This window comes from Heptranchias perlo, chromosome 4, assembly GCF_035084215.1.
Source record: "Heptranchias perlo isolate sHepPer1 chromosome 4, sHepPer1.hap1, whole genome shotgun sequence".
In the NCBI taxonomy this organism is placed as follows: domain Eukaryota; kingdom Metazoa; phylum Chordata; class Chondrichthyes; order Hexanchiformes; family Hexanchidae; genus Heptranchias; species Heptranchias perlo.
Genome location: NC_090328.1, coordinates 97,342,237 through 97,354,346, shown reverse-complemented (window position 1 = coordinate 97,354,346; position 12,110 = coordinate 97,342,237). Strand labels below are relative to the sequence as shown.

At 45.7% G+C, this 12,110-nt stretch overlaps 1 protein-coding gene across 1 annotated transcript; it reads right to left on the bottom strand.

The window, feature by feature from the left end:
• Positions 1-1,940: 1,940 nt before the first annotated feature.
• On the bottom strand, positions 1,941-4,253 carry LOC137320562 (thymosin beta-10). Its single transcript, XM_067982243.1, has 3 exons — positions 4,156-4,253; positions 2,336-2,450; positions 1,941-2,227 (listed from the first exon to the last, which is right to left on the bottom strand). Exons 2-3 carry the CDS (start codon positions 2,433-2,435, stop codon positions 2,193-2,195), a joined length of 135 nt encoding a protein of 44 aa, XP_067838344.1. The 5' UTR covers positions 2,436-2,450; positions 4,156-4,253; the 3' UTR covers positions 1,941-2,192.
• Positions 4,254-12,110: the final 7,857 nt, after the last annotated feature.

The window sequence follows — 12,110 nt, the reverse complement described above, 5'->3', positions numbered from 1 at the left end:
GCTGCCGCGTTTCCTACATTACAACAGTGACACTTCAAAAGTAGTTCGTCGGCTTTAAAGCACTTTGAGGCATCCTGAGATTTTGAAAGGCGTTATATAAATGCAAGTTCTTTCTTTCTATGTTTGTACTGAGTAAGGGATTGGGTTTGGTTGCAAACACTCAAATAGCTGCAAACACTCATTCATGAAGGATGGCCAGAGGATTCCCAGTCTCGTGGAACTGAACCCCAGCAGGAACCATGTATAAAATTGTCTTAATATCCAATTCACATTTCAGTCTGCCAGTAAGTGCTTGTACCCAGATGCATAATGCATAGGGGAAGATGAATTAATTATAAATCATGCAAAATATATTGATATTAATAGTTTTTCCATGAGTTACTTTTACTGTTGCTCCACCCACAGCAGTTTGTTACTGAAAGTACTTGGGAACATGAAGTGAGCCCATTTGCTAGTGCTGAACTTAACATTTCACTTACTCTGATTTAAGTAAACCATAATCTGCCACGCATACTATACAGGGACACAGACTACTTTTACTTCTCAAGCAGCTTAGATATTAAGAGGGTGGCACTTGAATGAAGAAGCATAAGACATAAATCTCAGGAAGCCTGGCATCATTTGCAAAAACCTTCCAAAGGCAATAAGCATATAAATTTACAGCTTTTGGATTAAATCTGACGACTAAATTGAAAACTTTACAGTTGTCCTTTGACCCAGTCACACTTCAATAGACAAGAGGGTGACATCTTTTGTATCATATTGGCAGAAGTCATGCAAGACAAATAAAAATATGCCTTATCACTTGCCTCAAACATCTCCAAGCATTTTGCATATATTTAATTATTCTGTTGTGTGAGTAAATGTGGCAGCCATTTTACACACAGTAATATCCCACAAACAATAAGATGAATGGTCAGCTAGTTTGTTTTTCATAATGGTTGAGGGAAAGCCAAGAATACATCTTTTAGGGACTCCAGAAATAACTCTAGAGAAGCCTTTGGTAGCTGCATTCAGTTCAGTGCAGAACCACACAAGGACAGCCCTACACAGAATTCATGGGAAAAGATAGGAAGTCCACCACATCAAACATAGCAGTGCAAGGGAGGGATAATGCACCAAAGCCAGTCAGAAGAGACCATTCCCAACTTTGGCTTGGGCACTCTGCCATCAGCAGGGCAGAAGCCAGACTGAAAGTTCAAACAGGGAGTCTCAGAATCAAGAGGTATGGAGCAGCAACACATTCAAGGACATTAGAGATGACATGGTAGCTGGGGCAGATAGATGGATTAAGGGTGATTATTTTGAGAATAGGGATAATTATGGTGATTGAGGGGGACAGTGCCTGAGCAAAGAGTCATTAATAGCTCCTTAGACAGTGCAGCACTGCACTGGAGTGCCAGTCTAGAAGAGGTCCTAGAGGGAGGATTGAACCCACAACCTTCTGATACATAGGTATTACCAACTAAGCCAAACACACTGGTGAATTGACCTCCTTGACTGCTTAAAAGGAAAGTGGATTCCAATCAGCCATAAATCTTACCGATCATTTAACAGGCAGATCATGGACAGTACGAGCAGGACGATGGGAAATGGGCCACTGCAGTGCACCATTGCGATTTTAAAAAGATTTGAATGTTAAGAGCTTCAGATTAGACAGCAGTTGACTGCCCGCACAGGGTCTACCTTTCAACTTTGAATCGGATGAGGCGGTGCCACTGTCTGCAAGGAGATCCTGGCTGGGGGCAAGACAGCCATTGCAGGCAGGCGGAAGCCCCACTATGGTTGGGGTCCCTGATAAAGATTTAATTTTTTGGAACAATGTCACTTTAATCTGTTAACCTGAATGCAGGCTTCAAGACTAGGGCCGATTTACAATTTGTGTCACTCAGTTCTATTCTATCTGGGACTCTTGTTTAAAGCAAGGGCAAGACACAAGATTCTGCACAAATTGAATTTTTATTATTCATTATTTGTTTTCTTTACAGCACTGGAGAAATCAAGGGCTATGGTCAGAAATGTCTCAGCAGGGGACCAGCAGCTTCTGGGTCCCTTTTGGCAATGCTTCACCTCCTTCAGTAGTTCAGTTCACAGTATAGATCAGGGATTTAGTTGTTTTTTTAAAAAAAAGCCCCAAAGAGATTCTTCCAGCCATGGACGGAATGAGATTCCAGACAGGAGTGTCCACGAAACTAGCTGCTGTCCGCCTTCTTCTCCTGATCGATAGCTGAGATTAAAAAAAAAGGAAATTAAACTCAGAACAGCAGGACTTGGACCCAATTTAGACAGTAGGAGTGAGGGGGCCAAGAGGTGAATGTAGTCAGAGGTTCCTTACTTTCTTTTGTGGGGAGAGTGTTCTTCACCTCAGTGTCGGTCTTCTTCAACTTGCTCTTATCAAAGGAGGCAACCTCCCTGAAGTCTGGTTTGTCTGCCATTTTGGTTCAGTTAATCTATTAAAAACAAATTGGACTGGGATTAAATCTATTCATTTGCAGCATGACAAAGGGGCATACCAGTTTCAAGAGAAACTTCATGTCACTTGAAACTCTCCAGCCAGGAAGATGGGCCAGGATCACAGGACACACCACCACCAGGAATGGGGAGAAAGACTGGACTTCATCCCCTTGAGGAACTCCTCCCCCAACCCCCCATATTAAGCACACTTCCCCCCTCCACCCATATACATTAAGCACTCTTCCCTCCCCATATACATTAATCACTCTTCCCTCCACCCCCTCCCCCACATACATTAAGCACTCTTCCCTCCCCCCCACATACATTAAGCACTCTTCCCTCCCCCCCATATACATTAAGCACTCTTCCCTTCACCCCCTCCCCCATATACATTAAGCACTTTTCCCTCCACCCCCTCCCCATATACATTAAGCACTCTTCCCTCCCCATATACATTAATCACTCTTCCCTCCACCCCCTCCCCCACATACATTAAGCACTCTTCCCTCCACCCCCTCCCCCACATACATTAATCACTCTTCCCTCCACCCCCTCCCCCACATACATTAAGCACTCTTCCCTCCCCCCCCCATATACATTAAGCACTCTTCCCTTCACCCCCTCCCCCATATACATTAAGCACTTTTCCCTCCACCCCCTCCCCATATACATTAATCACTCTTCCCTCCACCCCCATATACATTAATCACTCTTCCCTCCACCCCCACATACATTAATCACTCTTCCCTCCACCCCCTCCCCCACATACATTAAGCACTCTTCCCTCCCCCCCCATATACATTAAGCACTCTTCCCTTCACCCCCTCCCCCATATACATTAAGCACTTTTCCCTCCACCCCCTCCCCATATACATTAATCACTCTTCCCTCCACCCCCATATACATTAATCACTCTTCCCTCCACCCCCATATACATTAATCACTCTTCCCTCCACCCCCATATACATTAATCACTCTTCCCACCACCCCCATATACATTAATCACTCTTCCCACCACCCCCATATACATTAATCACTCTTCCCTCCACCCCCATATACATTAATCACTCTTCCCTCCCCCCCCCCCATATACATTAATCACTCTTCCCACCACCCCCATATACATTAATCACTCTTCCCTCCACCCCCATATACATTAATCACTCTTCCCTCCACCCCCATATACATTAATCACTCTTCCCTCCACCCCCATATACATTAATCACTCTTCCCTCCACCCCCATATACATTAATCATCTTCCCTCCACCCCCATATACATTAATCACTCTTCCCTCCACCCCCATATACATTAATCACTCTTCCCTCCCCCCCCATATACATTAATCACTCTTCCCTCCACCCCCATATACATTAATCACTCTTCCCTCCACCCCCATATACTTTAATCTCTTCCCTCCCTCCCCAATGCCTATTTTTTAACTCTTTCCCCCCCCCCCCCCTCTTCCCCCAATTAAAGGAGAGCGGGATCTCCAGACTCGTGGAGCCGACTGATGATGAAGGAATTTCCAGACAAAAGGCGATGGGGGCAGAGCCGGGTCGGGTCGGGTCGGAGCGGAGCGGCTCCCTCGCCTGTCGCTGTTGAACACATAACAATTTATAAATCTAACAGTGTGCTCCCTCGGCCCAGGCCGCTCCACCGCCGGCGGGATGGGATATAACGGCCGCCGGCCCCGCCTTACCTGCCTACGGCCTGTTGATCGGACCCTCGACCGTTCCTCATGCGCCGACACCACGAACAATAGCGGCCGCCGCCGCCTCGCCCCTTTTTATACTGGCGCCGCCTGATTAGCATGGCCGCCCCGCCCCGCCCCCTTCCTCGGGTCTTATTGGTCCGGAGCCCGAGAGCTGCCGACATGGGGGTGGGTCTCGAGCCTGGGGCGGGGCGGGGCGATTTAATCAATGGACTCAGGCAGAGACAAAGAGAGAAAAGGACAAGGGAAGAAATACAGGGTAGTCCTGTCCCCCACCCCCCCCCCCCAACCCCAGCACTTTTCCCTTTCTCTCCTCTAATGGACCAGACTGAAGAGAAGAGAAGCAGTGGGGGAGGGGGTGTTAGCAGCAGGGTGACCAGTGGTAAGGGTTTGGAGACGGTTCCTTCTACCCATGCAGTAAGGCTGGAGCCAAATCACTCGGTTAATGATCAGGCATCACCTCCAGCTCTGCAGGAGAAATGACCATTGAAACCTAAGGGGCCCCCAGGAGCCTTTCATGACCAGGGGGAACCCATGACACTAAGGAGCAAATTTACTATCTTCAGCCGTGGTAGTAGGGTTTCCGACTCTGGTTGGACGTATTCCTGGAAGTGTCATCATGATCTCCCACCTCCAATGGCCCAGCACAGTCAAACAGCCTTTTTTCCCATTTACAATATTTTTATGAGTAATGGACAAAAGTGTTCAAAGAAAATGAAAAAAAACCACCATTTTTTTCAAAGCCCCTGTGATTTTTCTCCTGGGTTGCTTGCAGCAGTGTCCAGGAGATTAGTCTTCAATTCCTGGAGACTCATCAACCTAGCTAGTAGCCCAGCTACATAAGAACAGAAGTAGGCCATTCAGCCCCGCGAGCCTGTTCCACCACGCAATTAGATCATGGCTGATCTGTATCTCAACTCCATCTACCCACCTTGGTTCCATATCCCTTAATACTCTTACCTAACAAAAATCTATCAATCCCAGTTTTGAAATTTTCAATTGATCCGGCCTCAACAGCTTTTTGTGGGAGAGAGTTCCAGATTTCTACTACCCTTTGTGTGAAGAAGTGCTTCCTGACATCAGCCCAGCTCTAATTTTAAGATTATGCCCCCTTGTTCAGGACTTCCCCACCAGAGGAAATGGTTTCTCTCTATCTACCCCATCAAATCCTTTAATCATGTTAAACACCTCAATCAGATCACCCCTTAATCTTCTATACTCAAGGGAATACAAGCATAGACTATGCAACCTGTCCTCATAATTTAACCCTTTTAGCCCTGGTATCATTCTGGTGAATCTGCATTGCACCCTGTCCAAGGCCAATATATCCTTCCTGAGGTGTGGTGCCCAGAACTGAACGCCGTACTCCAGATGGGGTCTAATCCAGTTTAAAAAGGAGCAGAGCGGTAGCCCAGCCCAGCAGTTAAAAAGAGGGGAAACTGGAGCAGTTTAAAAAGCAGACCAGCAGCACCCCAGCCCAGCAGGGAGAAACAAACTCGGGGAGAAATTTCATAAGGTGATATCATAGTCAGCATAGAGTGGGGAGCGGCAGAACCCGAGGAAATTAGACTAAGCCTTTAATTTACTACACACACTCTATCTTTAACTGTAAAATATTAATAAATAGTTAAATAAATAAATATTCAGAATAATTAATTACTAATTAATTTAAAATCAAGCTAAAATCCATCAACTAAATATAATCTAGACCTTAAATATTTATATTAGCTCTAGGATTAAATTAATAGTAATTAATATATAAATAAATAAGTTGTGTGTCGGGACTGTAATACGTGGGAGTTTGTGGACAGTGAGACTGTCCTGGATTGCCACATCTGCAGTAAATGTTTCTGACTTGAGGCATACTGGTTCAGAGTCTTTGAGCTGGAGTGCGAGTTAGAGACACTCTGACACAAAAGGGAGGGAGAGGTAGAGAAGGAGGTCCCACAGACACTAGTTCTATCCAACAAGGACAATGTGCTTGACGTCTGTGAGGATAAGGATTTAGGCTGCGGGGTGGATAGCCAGAATGCTAACCATGGCACTCTGGAGCATGAAGCAGTCCGAGGTGGGGAGGATCAGAATAGACAGATTGTAGTCATAGGGGATTCTATAATTAGAGGGACAGATGGCATCCTCTACAGTTGCCACCGAGAGTCCAGGAGGGTGGGTTGCTTACCTGGTACAAGGGTAAAGGAGCGATTGGAAAGGAACTTGGATAGTAAGGGAGAGGATCCAGCTGTCGTGGTCTACGTTGGGACCAATGACATAGGGAAGAAAAAGGAGGATGTTTTGCTAAGAGAATATCAGAAGCTAGGAACTTAATTAAAAAACAGGACCTCACAGGTGATAATCTCAGGATTACTACCTGAGCCACGTGTTAATTGGCATAGGGATAGGCAGATCAGGGAGGTGAATGTGTGGTTGAAAGAGAGGTGTGGGAAGGAGGGTTTAGATTTCATGGGACACTGACACCAGTACTGGGACAGGAAGGAGCTGTACCATTGGGATGGGCTCCACCTGAACCGGAATGGGACCAGTGTCCTAGCGGAAAGGATAAATGGGGCTATGAATAGGACTTTAAACTAATAAGACAGGCTCTGGTGAAGATAACATAAGTCTGAAGAAAAAAGAAATAGGAAAAGAGAGTAATGATCAGACCAAGCTAAGGAATATGGGTAACATTAACGGTCAGGGAACAAATACAGTTATAGAACATAAGTATAAGTGTTAAAAATAAAGTGAGGGTAACAATTACTAGAAACAAATTAAATTGCCTGTACAGCAATGTGCACAGCATCTGAAACAAAACAGGGGAACTGGAGGCAATAATTCATAGCGAAGAGCCAGATGTGATAGGATAACTGAAACATGACCACATAAGGAACAGGACTGGCAGTTAAATATTGCAGGATATAATGTATTTAGAATGGATAGGGAAGGAAGAAGTGAGGGTGCGGGAGCTGTTTACTAATTAGAGAAAACATAACGGCAATAGAAAAAAGGGACATAAGCAACATTAAGATAGAAACAGAATCCATATGGATTGAGCCAAAAGATAAGAAGGGATTGATCACATAAATAGGTATATTCTACAGACCACCTAATGGTGGAAGAGAAGTAGAGGATGAACTATGTAGACAAATCTGTGAAATGAGTAAAAAGCATCGAATAATAATCATGGGAGATTTCAACTACCCCCAAATAAACTGACAAGAAGAGGTAGGGAAAGGAAAAAAGGGAATAGAGTTTTACAGTGTGTACAGGACCCCTTTCTTACCCAGTATGTGAGAAGCCCAACAAAAGAGGAATCACTGCTGGATCTAGTAATGGGAAATGAACTGGAACAGATAAGAGAAGTAAGTGTAGGGTAACATCTAGGCAATAGCGATCATAATATAATGATTGAGAAAGACATAAGTAAGACAAAGACCAAAGTAATAGATTGGAAAAAAAGCTAATTTTGAGAGGATGAGAATGGAACTGAGGAAGGTAAACTGGAAAAAAAATTGACAGACAAAGAGATAGAACAACAGTGGGAAATATTTAAAACAGTGATCAATAGAGTTCAGGCAAAATATATTCCACTAAAAAGCAAGAACAAACTAGCCAATAATGAAACACTATAGATGAATAAAGAGATAAGGGTAAAATTGAATCTAAAGAGAAACACATACTCTTAATACATAGACAGTAAAAGAGAGGATGACAAAAGGGAATATGAAGAGGTTAGGAAAGAAGTCAAAAAAACAATTAGGAAAACTAAGAGGAACTACAAGATTAAATTATCAAGGAATATAAAAAGAAATAAAGTATTCTACCGACACATAAATAACAAAAGAAAAATCAGTATGGGGTGGAGCCACTAAGAAATGCACAAGATAAACTCACAGGCGATGACAGCGAAATGGCAGAAAAGTTGAATAGTTCTTTTGCCTCAGTATTTACCAGGGAGACTAACAAGGTGGGCATGACATTAGAAGAAGAGAACATAAAAGACATAAAAACATTTAAAGGAGGAAGTTAATTGATAAATTAATCAAACTTAGAGACAATAAGACCCCTGGTCTGGATGGATTGCATCTGCGAATATTAAAAGAAGTTGGGGAGGAGATAGCAGAGGTGCTATTACATATTTCTAAAAATTCATTAGAAATGGGAATAGTGCCAGAGGACTGGCGGACAGCTAATGTAATTCCTATATTTAAAAAGGGAGATAGAACAAGTCCAGGGAACTATAGACCAGTTAGCTTAATGTCAGTGGTAGGAAAAATAATGGAATCTTTACTCAAAGATGTAATAGAAAAACATCTAGATACCGAAAATATAATAAAGAATAGTCAGCACGGATTTCAGAAGGGAAAGTCATGTTTGACAAACCTTATTAAATTCTTTGAAGAAGGAACAGAAAGAGTAGACAAAGGTAATGTAGTAGATGTAATATAATTGGATTTTTAAAAGGCCTTCGATAAAGTGCCACATTGTAGACTTGTGGCTAAGGTCAGAGCATGTGGAGAGAGGGGACAGGTAGCAGAATGGATTGCAAGCTGGCTACAAAACAGAAAACAGAGAGTAGGGGTTAAGGGTACTTACTCAGACTGGCAAACCTGGGAAGTGGTGTTCCACAGGGATCAGTGCTGGGACCACTGTTGTTCACAATTTACATTAACGATTTGGATTCGGGAATCAGAAGTACAATTTCAAAATTTGTGGTGGACACCAAATTGAGGGGTGTAGTTAATGCAAAAGAATAATGTGTCAAAATGCAAGAGGGCATTAATAAACTTGCAGAATGGGTGTGTAATTGGCAAATAAATTTCAATGTAGGTAATTGTGAGGTGGTGCATTTTGGTAGGAAGAATAAGAAGGCCACATACTGCTTGGATAATAAGAATCCAAATGGGGTAGAGGAGCAAAGGGATCTAGGGGTACAGATACACAAATCATTAAAAGTAGTGATGCAGGTTATTAAGGCCATAAAAAGGCAAATAAATCACTGGGGTTCATTTCTAGAGGGACAGAATTGAAAAGTAGAGAAGTTATGTTAAATTTCTATAAAACCTTGGTTAGACCACACTTGGAGTACTATGCACAGTTGTGGTCTCTATATTATAGAAAACATGTATTATAGAAAGGATATAGAGGCATTGGAGAGGGTGAAAGAAAGTTTCTCAAGGATGACACCAAAACTGAAAGGATGTACTTATCAGGAAAGGCTGAACAAGCTGGGGCTTTTCTCTTTAGCAAAGAAACCTGATAGAGGTCTTTAAGATAATGGAAGGGTTTGATAGTGTAGACATAGAGACATAGGGGGTTAAATTGGATAAGACCAATAATTGAGCCCAGGCAGCGCAATGTGCTAATTACCTGCGCCCGGTGACTCCTGCGCAGGCAGTACATGAACGTTGTGCTGCCTGCTAATTAGCATGATAATTAGCAGCCTCTCAGAAGCGCAGGTAGAATCAGGAAGCCCGAATCGGCAGCCTGCACCTCTTAAAGTGCGGAGGAACATTTTAAATGGCATAAGCACAGTCCACTGGGAGGAGGGAAAGATGGCCGGAAGGATGGCGGGACCGGTATGACAGTGGGCCCCACACTTCTCCAACGATGCACTGGAGGCCCTGTTGAGGGGGTGGATGAAAGGAGGGCCAACATGTACCCGCAGGGTGGCAAAAGACCCTACAGACTCCAGCTCTGCAGGTATAGGGAGGCTGTGGCGCAGGAAGTGAACGCCAGGAGCATGGCACCACCCACATGGGTGCAGTGCCGAAAGAAGGTGAAGGTGTGTGAAAGCAAGAGTCAAGTGGCACATTGTACCAACTGCACCACTGCTCCACATATCACACCCCCCGTCACCCACCCATCAACAAACACTACCCATCCATACGCAATGCTGCACTCGGCATGCTGCATTTCACCCGCGCATAGCACCACACTTGCAGGCCACACAACCACCATTCACAAGTCACACACACTGGCACATCACCCAGACACTTTGCAGGATACACACTGCCCTCTGTCTTGCAGGAGAAGGTGGCGCATAACAGCCGGCAGCAGGAGAGACCTGAGGGAGGATGGGCACGCCTACATGTCCTCACCCCTTTGGAGGAGACTGTGTTGCAGATCACTGGGCGGGCCATCACTGCGCCTGTGACCACATGCCGCACTGGGGTCCTGATGAAGGGGGTCTCTGCATATCTAATGCTCCTTCTCGTTTCCCACATCTCCCTCCTCTCATAATCTTTACTGACTCAAGTGGCGCAGATGCTGTCGGCATGCACGTCTTACTTGCTCCTCTTCCCGCTCCACAACTCAACCTGTTTCCCTTTGTCATTGCAGATACCCAAGAACACGTGGTGGCACCGTCCGAGGATGAGGGGGACACTGAAGCCACACCATCACTCGATCTGACACTCGCATCCCCCAGCTCAGAGACTGACACTACGCATCCTTTAAAGGCTAGGTTAGAGGAGGGATCTGCACATGGTGAGACACCGGGAAAAGTGCGCAGGAGCCGGGGTGGGGAGAACGGATACCACAGGTGCCAGCTCGCCAGAGGGCGAAGTCACTCACTAGTTCTGCTGCAGAGGAGTCAGATGAGTACTTCAATGGGCCAGGCTACAGAAGACGGCTGATGGGCGTTCACCAGCAAATGCTTGGTGCACTGGAAAGCTTGCCAGAAAGCCTATGCACAATGTCAAGGGGCAAGGGGCATGGAGGAGTCCACCTCAAACTTGGCACAGGGTTTTGCGCAGAGCTTGGAGTCCATCCTTACCCACATGGAACGGGTGGTCACCTTCATCAGCACATCTGTGGAACCCACCATGATGCAGCGTCTGATGGCCAATGTCGCAGCTTCCATTGCAGCACAAACCGATGTGATCAAAGGTCTTCAAGCTACCGTTGAAGCTCAGACTGCTGCAATGGAAGCTCAGACTGCTGCTATCGTAGCGGTAGCTCCTAGGGCGTCACAGCACTCCAGCAACCCGTTCTCCAGCTGATCACCAGGATTGCTGAGGCACTGCACAGTGGTGCCATGGCAGTCGGACCTGCTATCCTCTCTCAGGACAACAGCATTTCTGCTCCCAGCCTTGCCACTCAGCCAGTGACCTTGTTGTTGCCTATCAGCTAGCCAGGCCAGACTGCTGCAGCCCAGGCTGGGATGGTGCAGTTTGAAGTCGGGCCCTCCCTGCCCAGAGTTGCTCAAGGTCGTCCTCCAAGGCCATCTGCACGCTCCTCGATTGAAGGCCGGCAGCTGTCCAACATCCATGCTTCAGCAGCTGGGGATGCACCTCATAGGAGCACTTGGATAGGTAAAGGCACATGAACAACAGGCACTAAGGGAATGCACAAGGGTGAATAGTTCTGTTCTGTTTGCATAATTTGGTTTGTTAATTGATAAATGTGACTTTGAATTTGCATTTGGTGGTGGTTTTTATTTGTGATGAGCCGAGGGGGAAGCCAATGTGCAATCAAATGGAGGGCGATTTGATGGTCTTATGGGAGTGGACAAGTGGGGAGTATAGGACTGTTGGTGAGTTTGGGGCTGTAGTTGACGTTATTGATAGCGGGCACAGATCAGGCGAACACGCAGAGCCCTTGCAGACAAGGTGTGTGTTCCCTGTTGCACCCTTGAGTCTTCCTCCACTTCCTCCTCCGGCCCTTCTCCCTCCTCCTCCTGCTCAATTTCTTCCTCCTCAGCCTCTTCCTCTTCCTCCTCCACCTCTGTCTCAGGGTCTTCTCTGATCATCGGTGGCAAGGGTAGGTCCTTTATGATGACGAGGTTGTGCAGCACGCAGCATACCACCACGAATCTTCCCACCTGCTCAGTGGAGTACCGCAGGGCTCCTCCAGAACGGTCCAGGCAGTTGTTTCAGGAGGCCCATGGTGTGCTCCATGACATTGCGTGTGGCAGCATGGCTCTCATTGTAGGCCTGCTCCGC

Coding starts and splice junctions, on each gene's coding strand:
- LOC137320562 (XM_067982243.1), bottom strand. CDS start 2,435: ATGGCAGACAAACCAGACTTCAGGGAGGTTGCCTCCTTTGATAAGAGC. Junction 2,228..2,335: donor CACTCTCCCCACAAAAGAAA/GTAAGGAACCTC, acceptor TTTTAATCTCAG/CTATCGATCAGGAGAAGAAG.